The 18,125-nt window shown below is 37.5% G+C and overlaps 3 protein-coding genes across 5 annotated transcripts; 1 reads left to right on the top strand and 2 right to left on the bottom strand.

Annotated features, from left to right (window-relative positions):
* The first annotated feature begins 1,582 nt into the window (after nt 1–1,582).
* Nucleotides 1,583–2,257, top strand: LOC141044875 (light-sensor Protein kinase-like). Its single transcript, XM_073530859.2, has one exon. The coding sequence runs from the start codon at nt 1,583–1,585 to the stop codon at nt 2,255–2,257; it is 675 nt and encodes a 224-aa protein (XP_073386960.1).
* Nucleotides 2,258–2,887: 630 nt separating this feature from the next.
* LOC112276353 (uncharacterized) lies at nt 2,888–3,674 on the bottom strand. Its single transcript, XM_024507593.3, has 2 exons — nt 3,424–3,674; nt 2,888–3,308 (listed from the first exon to the last, which is right to left on the bottom strand). The coding sequence occupies exons 1-2, from the start codon at nt 3,625–3,627 to the stop codon at nt 3,177–3,179; spliced, it is 336 nt and encodes a 111-aa protein (XP_024363361.1). The 5' UTR covers nt 3,628–3,674; the 3' UTR covers nt 2,888–3,176.
* A 1,598-nt stretch (nt 3,675–5,272) lies between these two features.
* LOC112276947 (carbon catabolite repressor protein 4 homolog 1) lies at nt 5,273–11,464 on the bottom strand. Of its 3 annotated transcripts, none has more exons than XM_024508779.3 (12): nt 11,153–11,464; nt 10,001–10,679; nt 8,663–9,437; nt 8,368–8,454; nt 8,105–8,188; nt 7,572–7,655; nt 7,195–7,293; nt 6,945–6,998; nt 6,668–6,759; nt 6,447–6,561; nt 6,156–6,306; nt 5,273–5,903 (listed from the first exon to the last, which is right to left on the bottom strand). In XM_024508779.3, the coding sequence occupies exons 2-12, from the start codon at nt 10,156–10,158 to the stop codon at nt 5,758–5,760; spliced, it is 1,845 nt and encodes a 614-aa protein (XP_024364547.1). In that variant the 5' UTR covers nt 10,159–10,679; nt 11,153–11,464; the 3' UTR covers nt 5,273–5,757. The 3 variants fall into 3 exon arrangements, with proteins under 3 accessions (XP_024364547.1, XP_024364549.1, XP_090103068.1); XM_024508781.3 differs by having other exon boundaries at nt 8,663–9,358; nt 11,153–11,339; XM_090246942.1 differs by having other exon boundaries at nt 10,001–10,770; nt 11,153–11,330.
* Between the last annotated feature and the right edge of the window lie 6,661 nt (nt 11,465–18,125).

The following is an 18,125-nucleotide window of genomic DNA, read 5'->3' as shown; positions in this document are numbered from 1 at the left end:
AGGATCTCAGAAAGCTGAATCATTTTCTGGGCATCAACTTCTTATGGGATGAAGAAGTTGGTACAACTTCTCTGAGCCACGCAAAACATATTATCCAGAAACTAAAGAAGTTTAGAATGAAGAATGTGAAACCAATGTAGACCCTGATGGAAAAGGGGAACTTGGCTAAGCACCGGAACAACAAGCCACTGGAACTTGATGGAGTAAAACTCCATCAGAGAGCCATGGGCTCCATACTGTACCTGGCAAATGGCACAAGATTCAACATAGCTTTTGCATGCCAACACTTTGCACAATTCATGGCTTATCTATGCTGCTCACATTGGCTAAGAGTAAAATGAATTGTTCAATACTTGCAAGGGTTGAAACATCCAGTGCTCAAGTACGGTGGCAAGAAAGCAAACTTAAGACTAGTAGTATGCACGGGCTTGGATTGGAGAGGATGCCAAGTGACACGGTGTTTGGTGGACGGTTTTGCATTCACAATGGGAGGTGCGGTCGTTACGTCGTCCAGTAAAAAGAAAACAACTATCTTGCTTTTATTGATAGAAGCTGAATACGCCGCTTCTACCATTGCAGCCAAAGAAGCTTTGTGGCTTCGGAAGGTGTTGAAGACCTACCGCATAGAATAGCCTGGTCCGATCTTAATTCATGAAGACAACCAGTCTTGCATTGCAATCGCCAAGAACTCGGCTCATCATGGACGAACAAAACATTACGACATCCAGCATCACTTCATCAGGCAGTGCGTAGAAGTGGGAGATGTGGAGTTGCGATATCAAGGGCAAAGTTTGTTTGCTTGTAGGAACATGTTTGGGTTAGTTCCAGGAATTGAAGTAGTTCCCCTTTTGGAGGAAGAGTGTTCAAATGTTAAACCCATACAGAGTGCACTACTGCGTGGAACTCTGAGCTACCTTAATAAACTATCAATCCAAATCTAACTTGCTCTGCACAAAGGGCCGCGTTATGTTTAGCAGGTGATGTTGTGTAGGTAAGGTCATACATGATTTCATCAAAACGGGACCAGGAGGAATTGCTACAGAAATCGATAGAAGCAGGAGCGAGGCCGGAGTTACCCTCCGAATTGAATTGTCGCCTGAAGGATCTTATTAAACAGTGCTGGGACTCCATCCCAGAGAACCGACCAACGTTTGAGGACATTTGTTCCGAACTGAAGAGAATCAGATCCTCTCAGCCTGAAGTCACGACGGTACCTTCCGGAGTGAGCATTCTCACTTTCCTCTGTTCGACTCTGAAAACCCTGACGTCAGTGGCTACTCTCCCACGTCTGGGTGTTATGCAGGGACATGAAGAATCCAATGGTACTTGTAAATCAACCACGTGGGGTGACATCAACATCCAAAACTGTGATGCTGATTCCGCAAACCCCATGGACATTCATGTACCCGAGTATCTGCGGATCGATCCCAAAAGCCTTGAAAAGGATGAGCGCATTGCTTCTCCAAGAGGAGAAAATCCGGTCCCTGTGAAGATACACAAGGCGACTTACTTGGGGTGCACATTTGCCGTGTAGAGATTCAAGATTGGCTCTGGAGTTCTAGCACTCCAGCAGGAATTGGATATGTTGTGTCAGCTTCAGCATCCTCGCATCTGTCAGCTTGTGGGATTTATTCAAACATCGAAGAGGAAGTGCGCAATTGTGATGGACTTCATGAGCAAGGATTTGAGGCGTCTCATTGAGACTCGAATGAGAAAGAAGAGTATGAACGCACGAGGACAGGCATGTGTGTCATTTGATCTCTCTGATTCATTGAATATTATGCTGCAAATCGCACTGGGTATGCAATTTATACACGCCATAGGCATGACCCACAGTGGTCTAAAACCTGACAACTTGTTGGCTGAGGAGCGTGGCGGCCGCATAGAGGTCAAGATTGCCGACTTCGGTGTGTCCCATCATATCGATTCAACTGAAAGACGTAAGGGTGCTGTGGACTCTGGCTTCTACAAGGCGCCGGATTTTCTACTACTGCCGGCTAGTCCTAAGGGAGTGGAGGGAAACTTCGACCTGAAGGCATCCGATGTGTACAGTTTTGCCATGACGTGCTACGCGATTTTCACGGGAAAAGAACCATATCTCTCCAAAGACCATCAAATAGTGATACAAGAAAACACATCAGGGCGGCTCACATTGACGCTGCCACCTGATTTGAATCCAAGCTTGGAGGCACTCACGGAGAAATGTTGGCACATACAACCTGAAAGGAGAGGGGAGTTCACATCGAGTTGCCAATAACTAGAGAGGATTCCAGAGGAGTTGCGAGGACCAACGTAGCAGAAGGAGTTGAGTGGGCACTGCTTCACATCAGTAGGCTCTACTTACGCGCCACCGCTTTGTTGTGAAGAAGAGTTTTTGTGATTATCGAATTAAACTCTCGGTCATTTGAGCAACATAGATCACACAACTTCAGGTAACCTCATAATGAATAAGTACAGCTTGAATCCAAAATCCGAAGAGTAACGTTTGTTGGTGTACTTCCATTCTCTCATGAATTCTTTGACAACGTTTACTCAAAAGATTATAACTCACACAAGCATCCTAGCAGCCACAGAACAATGTTGGCACTTGCTGTTTGCGCCTGATTGTAAAAATTGGATTTCACTCCGCTAAGCTCTCCATGAAAACACGACTGACTCCCTGAAAGAGTTTGAGGTTTCATACCTTACCATGACATCTGTTTCATGCACGCAGGTAGTTTCCAGCTAATCGCCACAGCCCTAAGAACGATAAAGAATGATCACCAACACTATTGACAAACACTTAGTTGCAAAACTTTAATCGATGTTATCCAACCCATTTCACACATTATTGTGCCATGCCCTTCACCACAGAATACGTATATTTACACATACACACATTTGGATATCACTGTGAAACGCCCACTGAATTGCAGCAAACTATTTTTCAAACCTGTCCACACCTGAAAATGAAGAACAGTCACTAGAAGTTATTAGAATAATTTGAGACGCCCCAGCTGAGCCATGACCTTTCTCACTTCTACTGATCAATAGAACTTAGGATCGAACTGAAAGGCATCATCTACATTCAAGTCACGTCGCGCAACATCAGATGTATGTATGCATATACCAACAGGCAAGAGTGATACACTCTACAAATGCCTCGTATAATTCCACTTGTTTCATGTGCTAATCCGCTAGGCCGCTGGGGGTGGCGGCAAGACGAGGCGGGGATTCTTGGGAGGGGGAGGATAGCTGTTGGGAGGTTTGCGCTTGATCTGCAGAAGACGTCTGTGGGGTTGCACCAACACCCTCTCAATTTCCTCCCTCTGCACATCAACCAATTTCTCTACTACATGAAATCTCCTAGAATCGACCCCACAAATCAACAATTGTAAAAATTCTGCGTCCAATTAGCAATCACTTTCAGTGAATTGCACTTACAGAAGGTGAGCTAGTTCTGGCCGGACTGCAATGCGATGCCACCAGTTTGGCAAGTGCCGCAAGCGTGGTCCCTCCACCAGTACCTGAGTTTGTGTATGCAGGGGTGGCACTCGTGGTGGTGGTGGTGTCCACCGCGAGGTACAGCCCCAGGAGTAGCAGCCCCATCACTGTCACCACCAACGCCGTCGCCATCTTCTTCCCCATCCTGCTCCGTTCTCTCCTAAGTAGATGTCAAAATGTGTGACCACAACAAAGTGGCTGACAGAAGTGTTGATGAAAACCAAAACTCATTTATGCTGGAAGCCGCGAGAGCATCGGGATTGGGGTGGAACGATCAACATCTGCAGATTACGTTAAATCCACCGAACGCGGGGCTTTCTCAGATTCGCCATCTTCTTTAAAAGAGTTGCTTGTGAGCCATGCAGGTCAAAACCAACTAGCCCAGTGTGCTGTTTTTATTTAGAAGCCGATCATCAACTGTGCTCGACCGCTCGATATCCAAGTGGATAATTCGAAAACTCATCCAGTGGAAAGAATTTAAGAAACGTGGTTAATGTTCCGCCAATAGTGCAATTACCTAACCTCCACTGTTTTACGTTCTGGACATCCCCAAGCATTGGGGCATCGCGCATATTTCTTGGACTACTTATAATCAATGTCCACTTTCACAAGAGTCTTCTGTAATAATTGCTTTGCAACTCAACCACAGTAGAAGAAACTGACAATCAACAGGTTTCATTACTGAGATATGGGGATGGAATCAGCAGAGATTTGGAGGATTTTGGTCAGTAGATTTCGTGACCTGGGTTTAGGGACATTGGACGCCCATCCATGAGACAGTGCTCGAATGACTCCCATACCGAGGTTGGCGAGAATTATGGATCAGCAGGAGAAAGAAAACTTTGATGTTTTCCGAAGCAACATGAGCTTGGAGTGGAGCCAATTTTAGTAGCACAATGATGCCTCGGAAGTTGATTCGCATAGATGCTTCATCATGTAAGAACAAATACACTGAACATTTGCCCACGATTGCAATCTCAATGAAACGGTGGGCATCTCATTAACTGGGCTACCAACTCCCCGCTGTACCCTGCAGCGAATCTACACGGAAGGTCACCGGAATCGTTGGGTAGTATGAAAGGCGCTCGAAAGAAGGAGAACAAACTCAGACCGAGTCTAGAAACACATTTACATCAGATTCATCTTACGGACATCAAACTGTAGATGCCTTTGATTCCCTTCGAAGAAATTAAAACCAGAACGACATGTGACAAAAAACGAGAAAGCCAAAGGTCTAACCGAAAAAATAACAAACAAACAACTCCCAACCTGTAAATAATCACATTATTTTCACTATTTTCTGAAATTTATTGAATAAATAACTGTACAAAATAGCTGCATAAGATCTTCTCGGGAAAAGGGAAAAAAAGGAAATCAAAATTAAAACCATTGCAAGAAGTAATTAGGCTCCCAAGTTCTGAAGAACATGACTCGTATCTTGCCGTTGTACTTTGAGTACATTTTACAATACCATTCTCACAGCTACGTAACAGAAAAGATTAACCTGGTACTACAAAGACGAATGTAATCCTAAAACTGATGAACCAAACATTTGAAGATTAAGTTGAAGGATGAGATGTGTGTTCATCGTAGCAGAAGCCTACAACTGTGAACAAGGAACTCGTGACTGCCTCACGTGGGACAACCATGCTGTTAAAGATTTATTCTGTATAGCCTTTGAGAAATGAATTCAAACTTGAGTCCAGTATCGGATGACAGCTGGGCACAGCAAGAGACCAAAAGATACGATAGTTTGAACTGATGGGAAAAACCATTATCCGCACATACATTAAAAAAAGGGGGACACAATTGAGCTCTGTTATTCCGCTCACATAAGCAAGTAGGTTACGTTCAACGACGAACACCCAGTTTGCAATCAAAATGTACATCTGCAATGGCAATATACTTTGAACCGCTTTCTCCTATTGGAAGTTGCTGAAATATGGCCAATGACCTGCTGACAGCCACTTCAGAGAACTCCAAATTCAACCCTGGCCTCAGTTACACGTTCGAAGAAATGCTGACTATTCAATGAGGGTAAAAACAAATGTTTCTTCGTGTTTGGTATAATTCGAACCACGTGATTCTCGTCAAAGCGAACAATTAAGTTATAGATACTCAATCGGAGCCTCTCTACTTTTCTCTGCCACATCGAATAACCCAAACGGAAAAGAAACTGTGAGACAGACGGCAGCTTGCTCACTGCGGAAATTCCTAGGATTGCGTATACTGCGAAGAGTTCAAAAGACTTGGACAAATCTTGCAGAGCCCGATCTAACGACGAATGCGAGGCTTGCAGCGGAACTCAGCCAATAAGGCGATATGGTCTGATGACCATTCTGGAGAGGGTAACGCCGTGTCCTTGCGTAAACTGTCTTCGTCCAGCAGTTCCAGAAGTGACTCCACAGTGAGCGAGTCCGCTGTCCAACGTCACACTCTAAGTGTCAGAAAAATACAGCAAAATAATTCACCTTGAAGTCATGGACTCAGTAGAATAGACTATTGAACGAATCGTTGCATTTTTCGTCAATACAAACACTACGATCCACGCATTTAACAGGTTGCAATCACGCCTACTGAAATCACTGGGTTAGTGCAGATGTTCGTGATTGCTAGCTTGAATGCAACGACACTTCCTACCACGCATGTCAGAAAGAACAAGATTGTCTCACCGGTGTAGAAGATGTAATCCAGGGTGCCAAGAAAATCTCGGGTACAGTTCGTAAATTGTGGTTCACTAGTGGTTGGATCCATTTGACGCATCCGTTTCTCCACCGTAGGACCAAGCCCATTCATCCTTCCAAATGATGCATAAGCACTCACCTGCAAAAATCCACAATACCGTATAACTTCACCATAGCATTTAAGCATCACATCAAAAATGTGCAGTGTGAAAGAGGGAAATACACATCCTAGAGGCCGCGAGAGTAAAAACATTGTCAATTGCCAACGATGATATTTACCAGTGACAGGGAGTGGCACAGTTTGCTTGCAGGTCGCAATATGTTCAGAGGATCAACTTGCAGGTCTGGATGAGTAGGATCCACACGGCCTGTCGACAACAGACAGTGAGGTGCACTGCAAAAACATTCCAGTAAATCAAGAGTCAGAACCACAATGGTCATGCACGCGCAAACAATGCAATCACAATCTTTCAAAATGTAACAACAATCGAAACACCAACCTTCCAGGAATAGAGTTGAAATCACCGGCAACCAACATGGGGATGTCTGCGCTGGCTGCTATCTTCTCAAGTCCTTTAAGCAAAGTGTGCACCTAAACACAACTTTGTCAAGACTCTAGCAAAAACTCTCTACCTCAAGTAAGAATATGCGTACAAATGCAACATCTCTACGTCCAAGAACTTCACTGTTTCAGAGATTGTGCTTTCGCAAGTGATTACATCTATAAAAAAAACAAAAAAAACAAAAAACAAAAAAACAAAGGTGGGATATGCACACCTGCCAGAGCTTCACGTCCTTGAGTTCCTGATTTGCATGAATATGTGTGTTTGCCTGCGCACAGATCAAGTCAACAAGCGCCAATGAAAAAGCGACAGATACCAACACTCTCAGGAATATACTCAATATGCTTTATAAAAAGTGCCTCATCATTTTCATTACGTCTCGACCTGGCAACAGAATCCTAACCGACGATGCCCTTACCATTACAAGCTGAAGGTACTAATGCTGATCGAGAAAAGATACTTACCACACAAAGAAGCTGGCCACGCTTGCCAGGAGTTCCTTGAGAATCCGTGAATCCTCCAGTATCACGCGCTTCCAGTACCACGATCAAAGCTACATTATCCTGTTGAGGGAAGGGCAAAATATCACTCGCCAGACATCTCATTGGATGAACTATGCTAAACCCTGCTTTAAACAAATTACATCGTGTTCGCATCGATTGTCTGAATTCTACCAAACAGTTTTACCCGAATGCACCTGAAAATTAGTAGAAAAGCCTGTATTTTAAGAAGGCCATTCATAGACCTATAGTTGAGGGTTTGCAGGGACAAACATTAGGATACTAGCCACCATCACAAATGATAGTATTCATTCAAAAGCACGTCCAAACCATAGACTAACCTTCAAAAGCCGACTTAAAGCCACTTTCTTTGTTGTTGGTACCAAAGCCTCCGACAAAGATTGTGCAGCTTTGTTAAACTCAACCTGCACAATTGACAATGAGAGCCATATTTGCATTAAGTTAAGACAATCATTACAGTACTTCAAAGACAACATGGTAATCCTAAACCGACGTGCTAAGAAACTTCACAAAAGTGACATAACAGAGAATTAGATGGAGTTACATAGGTGATCGAAAAAACCAACAGTATAAAACGAGTTGATTACACGAGCACTCTAGCTGATGACAATGTTTGGGTATATATATATATATATATATATATATATATATATGTAACGAACAAGTCATAAAGTTCAACGACTTTTACAGGGTCAAGATGTTGAAAACACACGTTAAGAAGATAATGCCACATATGAGGACCACCGCAGTGCTGACTGTTGTTGATATTACATCCTAAAACCCCATACAACTACTTCAGCCAGTCAGTCAGATCAGTTAAATGTAATTCACACCAAAAGCATCAACGCCCTACCTCATATTTCTTCACCAAGGAAAAGCGATCCCTTCGAAAGAATGTTGCACAACCATCAATAACATAAACAGACCCTGTATACACCTGGCGGCATCAATAAAAACCGGTCAGTCTACAGTGATACTCTTCCTGCAACTCCATATCCAGAGTAAGCCCCTGCTTGCTTATAAGCAGTAACATGCTCATCTCATACGATAAGATAGGCAAGCATTGATTAACGAAAAAAAGAGAAACCCAAGGTAGAAAAACAAGAGAACTCTCACCTCACCAGTCTTCTTCTTATACACACCCGTGTATCCATGCTTTTCTAATTCTGGCGCGAAAAACTCTTCATAATGATCACTTTGAACCTAAAGAGTCAACCCAAACAATCCATTTACTTCACTCCATCACTCAAAAAACATCTGAAAGCTCAACAAATATGATACTGAAGTACACTACTTGGTCAGATGAAGCATGACTCGAGGACAGTCTGACTCAGGCAGAGATTGTAAAACCTTAGGTGAAATCTAACATGGCAAGATAAGGGTGCTGTATCCCAGCAAGATCAAGGAATACCTCCTGAAGACAAAGAATATCTGCATGGTATGCTACAATCTCCCGAAGTAGATTCTGTTTCCTGTATGTCCATGCCAATGCCCACGGGGGGCAGTAGCTGTACATATCACTGGTGGCGTACAAGTCTGACAGAACGTTATACGACAACACAGTGAAGGTCCCTGAACTCGACGTTCGCCCATCAGTCTCTACAGGAGTAGTTCCCTCCACCGCATTTACGGGTATCAACCGCCGCGGGGTGGGCGATGGTGCAGGTATTACACGAGACGTTAACCTCTGATATGGAGCAGCCGCTGGCCGCCCGGTACTTCCATCAATAACCACGCATTCTATCTTCAGTACGTGACCTATGTCCTCCGTAGTGGGGGTGTAGGTCTTCCCCTGCCCAACTTCACACCATACATCACCAGCTTCTTGATTCTGGTTGTGGGATGCCATCCGAACAGGGCTAGAGAAAATGGATCCATTACTGAGATTGGCACTGTGTGTCGCAGCACCAGAAAGACTCCCATCGAGAGATCGCAGCGACTTCGCCGGATTCGAGTTGAACAAGAACGGGGAATCATCCTCTTCAAGGTTATTTTCTCGCTTTTCAGCGGTCTCCTGGTGCATAATGACATGGTGTCGCCATGAATCCGTGAAACACTTTTGCGTGCAATGCAAACTCTTTGACTGGGGAAGTTTTGCTTTTAAGCACTGCACACATTGCAGTGTAGCAGGCTCAGATGGATGAATACAGCAGACTAAAACTTTCTGCTCACTCTGCAATCGAAACCTGTTTGTTCAACACAAAGGTGGGAAAAAATTAAACTGTAGTCTTCCTGACTGGCGCTTAAGATTCCATTGATTACAAAATACCAGTGACTGCACAGCTAGACGTAAACAATTGTACAGTGCCTGAAGTTAACTTGTATCCCTAGATCATATCCAAAGTAAGTCGTGACGACCTCGATACTGAGAGGTACAGGATTAATCGTCCAACTCAAACCACAAACCTTCGTTCACCGCACAAGAAGCAGCGCTGCGCTTTCTTCACTTGACTGGTGACCCGTCACTCACCTCTAAAGACATAGAGATCACTATCGATTCCATAGGAAAGCATCATCAAGCAAAAATGTGAATTGTAATAACATAGCCTACAGTAACACTACATTGACACTGTCTCGTATCAACCATACAATGAGCATTTCCGACACAGTCAAAAAAAAAAAAAAAAAAAAACGTAATCTTCTGAACAATCTGGATGCTATCCATTTCGTGCTAGAGATTGACCGTTAATGTTCTTGAGAGACGGGAAAAAATCCTTTAAACAGAATGGTGCAGGTGTGAGTACAGTACCATCGGCACTGGAGAAAATAGCCGTCGGTTGACGACGCCTCCGTGACATCTTCAGGAGAAAGACTCGAGTCACCCCTACGCAGGAACACATAGGCCGACAACTCGCACCCTACGATCGGTATGTCGGTCGGGAGGTGCACCCGCACCACACTCAGCATGTTTCCCGCTTTTTCCTCCTCCTCTCTCCCTAACCACGGTCGAGACGGATTCTACGATTTTTCTGCCTTGTCTTTTCAATTCCACGTAAACAGCCCCAAATTTTGTATGCGGCTGAGGCGGATCCGCCATCAGGTGTCGCCTGTACGCGCCAGCGTTACCTTCCAAACAGTGCCCTTCAACCCCTTCAAAGATTTATCACATTTCCTATTACTCGAAACCTAACCCTTTCGCGCTCTCAAGTTTTTCCCAGCCATCTCCACCATGTTTCCCGCTGCCGATTCCTAAAGCAATGCCAAATCCTGACAGCAAGGCTTTAACAAGCTATGAACCACAATATGCACAGGACGAGAACTCTTGTATCCTCGCACAAACCGCCCCGTTCCAAATTGACACACCATCGTTAGCTCAGAACAGCACCCATGGGCTTCACATTCTCATTTGCGTGGCACACTGTCCTTCTTTAAATAAAGGTAATCTGGATTCAGCAACGACGACTCGGTCCTCCTCCCTCGAGTAAACCCTAATGTTGTCAGAACGCGTGCGAATTCATTTTCAGTATCCAAATGATTAATTCCATCATGAATGAGAACCCGTCGAATTGAAAAGAGTAGCTGCAGGGTTAAAAAGAAAATCAGATAAAAAATGAACCATCTGAGATACTAACAGCTCAAACCATGGAAAGCACCACTTCAACTCCCAACCCTGCCTCTACTTGTTCACTTCTCGCAATCTTCTCTTCCCACCCCCCGCACTGCTACACCCTAAAACTCCAGGCTACACTCCTTCGAAGTGACGCTCATAGATGAGTTCTCAGACACCACACACACTATCTCTCTCTCTTTCTCTCACTCACACACACACCAACACCACGGCCAGCTTCCCGCACAATTGCCAAAGATACAGCAATGAGGCTGAATGCTAAGCCAGTTCATGACCAAAACTTCACAGACAAATCTCCAAATATGTATTTCTATGAAATAATTTTTCTGATACCTGAGGTGAGGAAACGATCGATCGGAGGTGAAGTCGAGGTACGAGAGGAGGGAGGAGAGTCCAAGTGACATGGGAGGGAGGGAGGGAGGGAGGAATGAGGGATGGCAATGGCGGATGATGCACTCACTCTCTCTCTCTCGGGGGGGTGGTCTTGACATCGGCAGGATGAGGGAGAGGAACACCTCCCGAAGCAAGGAATGAAGGAAGGAAGGCAGACAAACCTTGCACCCAACCAGGCCCGCCAGCCAGCCAGGGCTTGCTTGCTTGCTTCTTCACCGGACTAAGAAATCAGCCAGTCAGCCAGTCAGTCTCCCGGTCATTCTCCAGATTTTACTGCGTCCACTCCTCCCCTAGTCCTGAAAGCAACTGCCAAGTGCGCATGCCAGGTGGTCAGCGACTAGGTGTCTCCCATCACAGACACTCACAGCAGAGGCCATACATACATAATATAGACATACATACACCCCGCTGCGGCATCCGGTATGGAGTGACTGACACACCGACGGTGTTGCGTTCCCATGCAACATGGGCACTCACTCTCGCAAGGGAAGCGAAGGAAGTGAGAGAGGAGCTTCTTATTCTTCCTAATTCTTACTCTTCTCCTCCTCTTCTTCTTAATTCTACTCTCTATTGCACTCTTATGAGTGAAGGAAAGTAAAGGGAGGTAAAGAGAGGGAGAAGCTAAGTAAAGAAATAGAGAAGGGCTTCTTATTCTTTCTAATTTTTAATCTCCTTTTCATCTTCATAATTCTTCTTTCTCTTGTATTCTTTTGACGGAACAAAAAGAAGTAAAAAAAAGAAAGAAAAGGAAGGAAGGGAGAAAGGTGATTCTTATTTTTCTTAGTTCTTATTCTTTTTCTCCTATTCTTCTTAATTTTTTTCTCTCTTGTATTCTTGTAAGGAAAGTAAAGAGAAAGAAGTATCAAGAATATGAACCTCAAAGAACTAAAATGTTAATACATCCTTATGTCACTTGAAAAGACTAGAAAATCACTCAAAGATGATATAGTATTAAATTAGAATGACTATTGCCAAAGACAAGAAAACTAGATAGTCTTGAAACAAGACTAAAGATTAGAAAGACATTGACAAGATTGAAGAATGTTTCACTCTTGCCTCTATATATATATATTCTTAATTAAGAACTATGTAGCAATGTCTTATAAGACCTTTAAAACTTGTTGACTTTGCAAGATACACATCTTAACTTGCAAGGCAAGTTTTTTATATGTGCGCCACATAATTAGTTTGTTTTGTAACTTATCAATATGTGATTAACTTATTGTCAAAGTTTCTAATCTACCAATCAACTACAAACACATATAAAGACAAAGCAACGTCTATGAAGCTTCTCTAAAATGAAGGCACAATTAAAAGAAGTTCAAGCACAACAAAAAATCAATGTATATGCTTATTGTAAAGAACAACCATAATTTAACATAGGTGACAAAATATGGCTACTTTTTCACAATATTAAGACTAGTCATATAAGATAGTGAATATCTCAAAAAGAAAACAAATCCAATCTCCTTCTATAGAAGTCAATAATGATCAAAAGTTTAAAGTTGAAGAAGTCATAAATTTAAGGTAATAGCAAAATAAATTAGAATATCTTATTCATTGGAATATATATGATATTTGTAAAAGTATATGAGAATTAAGAAAGAATCTTATAAATATATTAAAGAAGATTGAAGCTTTTTATTGATGACATCCATCAAAACCAAGATAAATAATAATAAATCTTTGTTATATAAGAAATAAGATCTAAGGAAGATAGCATTCTAATTTCTATCTTTCTTTGTAGTTTTTATATATTTATGGAATTAAAAAGATGAAAAACCAACAACTAGCATATTCAACTCAAGAGATATTACTTATTGATTTTTCAGATGAAATATTACAATTGTCATAATCTTTAAGATGACGTAATCAAGATGAAGATCCTCAAGAACATATCTTTCTTCAAATAGATGGAGAAATACAATATGTTTGATATTACAACCTTAGAAGAGACTTGTAATGTTTGGTGATTTTATTAAAGATAAAAATACCTCTTGACGGTGTTTCAAATGTTTTATTTGAAGCAAGATATAGAAGCCTCAACAACAATCAAATAACATAGTGGTATTTTTGCCCTAATATGGAACACTATTCATAGCTAAAAGAACCTATCAACCATCTTCAAAGAAAATAATGATCAAAGTATGTAACAAATTTAATTTTTTGTATTTTAGATTTATTTCAATATATAATGACTGCTCTTTATACAACTTATCTTTAGAAGAGAGGATAATATCACGGACATACATATTTATTTTAATACTTATCTATATGATTAAATAGAAGTAAGAAAAAATATATTTATTTTTTAATATTTTTAAAAAAAAAATTAAAAGCTTTATAGATGGTGCTTTGATTTTACATGTATTTATAGTTGATTTTATATGAATTTATAGTTAGAAACTTGGTCAACAAATTAACCACATATTGATAGCTTGTGGAATAAGTTAACTATATAGCACACAGACAAAAAACTTGCCTTATAAGTTAAGTTATGTGTCTTGCAAAGTCAACATGTTTTAAAGGTCCTATAAGACATCATCACATAGTTCCTACTTAAGAGTATATATGGACGCAAGAGTGAAGCATTCTTCACTCCTATCAATGCGTTTTTAGTTCTTAGTCTTATTTCAAGTCTTTTTAGTTTTTTTGTCTTTGGCAATAGTCATTTTAGTTTAATATTATATCATCTTTGAGTGATTTTTTTGTCTTTTTTAGTGACATAAGTATATATTGACCTATTAGTTCTTTGAGGTTCAACTCTTTGATATTCTAAATGAGAAGATTTGACAAATCATTTATCCAAGCTACAAACAATAATAAAGGCGTATTTTAAAAAAACTCTAGAATTAAAAAAATATCATTATTAATGCCTATTGCAAGAAATAATATCAATTCTATGTTGGTGATAAGATATGATTATTTTTTCATATTATCAAGACTATTTGTTCTTGTGATATGTTCAATTATTGTAGACTTAGACTTTTTTTATATGTGAATAAGTCAATTTGATTGCTTATCAATTACATCTATTAATGTCCTTTGGTAACATAGCTATATGATAAAAAAATAAAATTATGGATATTAATATAGAAGAGCCTAATAAAAAAAATATAATAAAGAATCAAGAATAAATGATAGAAAGGTAGTAAAAATTTTAATCTTAATACTATTTTTTATAGGATAAAATTCTATTTACTTTGTAAGAGCATAAATGCCTCAAATCAAAGTAAATGAGATAAGTAAATAATATAGGCATCTTAAAGAGAGAATTAACAATAGGTTTCAGCAAAAATTACTTCAAATTATCAAAAATTGATATATGAAAAGAACTAGTTGTGAACTTGGATTGAAATTAGATTCTAAAGCATAAAACCTTGCATCTATAACAACTCCAAGGTTCTTTTCTCTATTAAAGAGATAGATAAGGATTAAACTTATGAAGAAATTTTTAAAAGGTAATTTCATGTCATTTGGATTAATATTGAGGTTTTATTGGATTTTCAAAGTTAGTGATGTACTTGCTCGATTTAGATTTTGAATAATAAAAATAAGTTTATAAGTTTCAAGAATTTGTAAATTTTATAGCATATTTATAAGTAAAGAAAATTAATTTTTTATTTTACTTGTTGTAAATGAATATAAGAAATTAGAAGACAATCAAGCAGTTAGATTGAAGAGTGTGAAAGTTTTTGTAGCTTATGATCTTAAATAACTAAAACTTAAGAACAAAAAGGGATTTCACAATCTATGAATATTTGTTGGTTTGATTGTAGCAAAAATTAGTAAGATCAATTTAGACTTAAATACCTATAAATAATCTAATTTTGAAAGTAATTGAATAATTCAACAAAGAAAAATCTTGTCAAAAGATTAACATTCAAGTCAGAGAAGAAGAGCAGCCAATAACTAAGAGATTTTTGAAGCTTTTCTTACTATTAATAAGTTTGATTTTTTTAAAATTTTGTGTACTTGATAATTTCTTGTTAATTGAAGTTTGTATAAAATTTGAGTCAAGATCAAAAATTCAATTAGTATTTATTGAAGTTTCAAATAGCTATAATAATTGATTAAGATTTATTTGGAAGTTTCTTGAGATTCAATTTGGATTTCTTTAGGATTTAGGATTTCATTAGGATTTGGTCTAAAGTTGAGATTTAGGATTCTATTAAGATTTCATTAGGATTTGATTTAAGACTTGGTTAAAATTTATTAGGATTTTAATTATGATTTTAATTAAAATTTAATCAAATTTAATTTAGGATATAATTAAGATTTATTAGAATTTCATTTAGGATACAATTAAAATTTAATTAAAATTTAATTAAAATTTAATTAAAATTTATTTAGAATTTAATTAAAATTTATTTAGATTTTTTTTTAAGTATTTTTATATGTTTTTTATTTCTTTAAAATTTTCTATTTTTAGTGTTTTAAAAAATGATTTTTTTTTTAATATTTTATTTTTATATTTCTTTACAATTTTATTTATTAATATTTTTAGATTAATTTAAGTTTTTTGAGTTTATTTTGTAATTTCTTTCAAATTTATATTAGACTAATTAAAATTTGATTAAGATTATTGACGTTATTTAAAGTTTATTTAAGACTCTATTAGACTTGGTAGGATTTTTGTTACATTTCTATTTACATTCTCCAATTAGGTGCCCAGTGCATACTCAAGCAAAAACACATGTAATATGATATAAGTATTGAATCCAATGTGAAAGCTTAAGGTAGAAGATGTTAGAGTTTGTTTATTTTAATTTTAGTTTAATAGAGAATAAAAATAAGAGTTTTGAAGGAGCTATGGAATGAACTACAAGTAAAAATTCTAGTAGAGTTTCTACTAAAGAACAAGGTATATACATGCATCCAACCATTATAAGTATATTTCAAGCTTTTACATTGTCTATACAGTAACAACAAAGCAATAATTATAATGAAGTTTTGGCAACTAAAACATTGCAAGAAATAATTAATAAAATTGACTAATTTGATGGAAGAAATATTTCAAAGTATTTAAGATGTTATGTGTAGAAAATAGAATTAAATTGGATTTTTGAAAAAAAATTAATTGAACTATTTGAGCTTGTCATAATACCAAAGATAAAAGAAAATATTATATCAATTATAAAATATTATCACAGTTCATAAGAGATGAATATTTCTTAGAAGACACTAATTGTATTACTAAGAAATTATTTCTAAAATTGATTGAGTAACCTATTAAGAATTTACAAGCAACAAAGTTATTAAAAGAATTTGAAAGGTAATATTCTTAATTATTGAAGATAGAACACTTAACATGGAAGTGAAACAAGGTTGAATTATTTCTTCAACGTACCAATGGAGAATTACAAGAAAAATTGGAGTTGCTTCTTCAAGACAAAGAAAAAAAAATGAAGAATTAACAATAAAGTGGAGAAAATATTGAAGATGTTGGAGATTTTCTTATAAGACAAGAAAAAAAGAAAGATAGGATTAATATTCCAAAAGTAGTAAAAGCACCTAAAACTCAAATACATACAATATGACCAACAATGCCTATTGTTCAATCTTTAGCATCTATATCAAAGAAAGAGGATATAGAAGTTAAAGAAATTATACATGAGATGCGAGATCTTCAAATCAAATTGGGAAGACTTGAAGAAAAGACTTCTATAAATAATTTAAAGGCTATTTCTAAACAAAGGTATGTACAAAGATACATTTGGTGTAGCTATGCTTCTCATATTAGGAAAGATTGCATTAAATTTAATGACATTGTGTAACAACGAATTATTTTTTGGAAAGATAGAAAGTTGGCATTAAAAGATATAGAGGACTTCTTTCAAATAAATTTTGACAAAGGATTTATGACAGCATTGAATCAAGATTATTTAATAGCACATAGAGTAGCAATACAAGAAAGTGCAAGTTATGGTATTATGGTAGATAATAACTTTGATAGAAATATACAAACATGTAAATTTTGGAGTTCTGCCATTTCTACAATGCAATAAAATAAAATATCTTTAAAAACATTATTGAAAACTAAAGCTACAATACATGGTACAAAAAGTTGAAAAGATCTCATAGAAATTCTTTCATTTCATGCATAGATTGTAAAGAGCCAATATAAAGCCTTGATGGAAGAAAAGAAATGAAGAAATTTTGATAATATAAGAGAATAAAATTCTTCTAAGAAGCAAACTTGAAGAGACAAGGCTTGTGGGGTAGCTTCATGAAAATTTTCCATAAAGGATATGTCAATAATATTTGAAAAAAAATAAAGATAAATCAATAGTTTATAAATTATTCTCTAGTATTGAAGCAACAACAGATTTAAGGAGGTATTGGAAGAACATATACTTAATGCTAAGGTAGAGTTCATATTGAAAGATTTTAGGAATTTCAAAGTAAGAATTTTATAATGTTATTATTAACAACATTAAACAAAAAAGATAATTAATGGATGAAGCTAGAATAAGTAATGATATTAATATAAGGATATATAAAGATGAAGATGATGTTGAAATGTTTTATAAACAATCAATAAGTGAAAAGAATGGTTATAATTAAAAATTATATTTTGAGGATTATAATGACAAGGAAATAAAAGCTTCAAGTTATTATATTCAAAAGCATTAGGCAAAGGTGTGAAGGTAAATTTTAACTCTCAATTCAAATTACAAGATGGATTCAATTAAAAGTTTTTTGTAATTGGTGGTATAAGGTGAAGGAAGAAAATAATAAGAATAAAATAAAAAGATATAAAATAATTAATTAAATAAAATCAAGTAATTATACAATCTAAAATTTGGTGATGATTTATTTATTAATTTTTTATTTAATAAAAAATTAAAATATATTTTTTAAAGTATAATTTTCTTTTTTCTTTCTAATGATATAAGAAACATATAAATCC

This window comes from Physcomitrium patens, chromosome 24 (assembly GCF_059467195.1).
Source record: "Physcomitrium patens ecotype Gransden chromosome 24, ASM5946719v1, whole genome shotgun sequence".
NCBI lineage: Eukaryota > Viridiplantae > Streptophyta > Bryopsida > Funariales > Funariaceae > Physcomitrium > Physcomitrium patens.
The sequence above is the reverse complement of the archived record's forward strand: the minus strand, read 5'-3'. Positions and strand labels throughout refer to the sequence as shown.

Excerpts from the sequence above, each read along its gene's own strand:
- LOC112276353 (XM_024507593.3), bottom strand. The coding sequence starts at position 3,627 with ATGGGGAAGAAGATGGCGACGGCGTTGGTGGTGACAGTGATGGGGCTG. Across the intron at positions 3,309-3,423 it reads CCAGAACTAGCTCACCTTCT|AGGGAGGAAATTGAGAGGGT; the intron begins GTAAGTGCAATT and ends GTTGATGTGCAG.
- LOC141044875 (XM_073530859.2), top strand. The coding sequence starts at position 1,583 with ATGTTGTGTCAGCTTCAGCATCCTCGCATCTGTCAGCTTGTGGGATTT.
- LOC112276947 (XM_024508779.3), bottom strand. The coding sequence starts at position 10,158 with ATGCTGAGTGTGGTGCGGGTGCACCTCCCGACCGACATACCGATCGTA. Across the intron at positions 6,999-7,194 it reads GTGGCCAGCTTCTTTGTGTG|GCAAACACACATATTCATGC; the intron begins GTAAGTATCTTT and ends ATCTGTGCGCAG. Across the intron at positions 5,904-6,155 it reads GGATTACATCTTCTACACCG|CGGACTCGCTCACTGTGGAG; the intron begins GTGAGACAATCT and ends GACGTTGGACAG.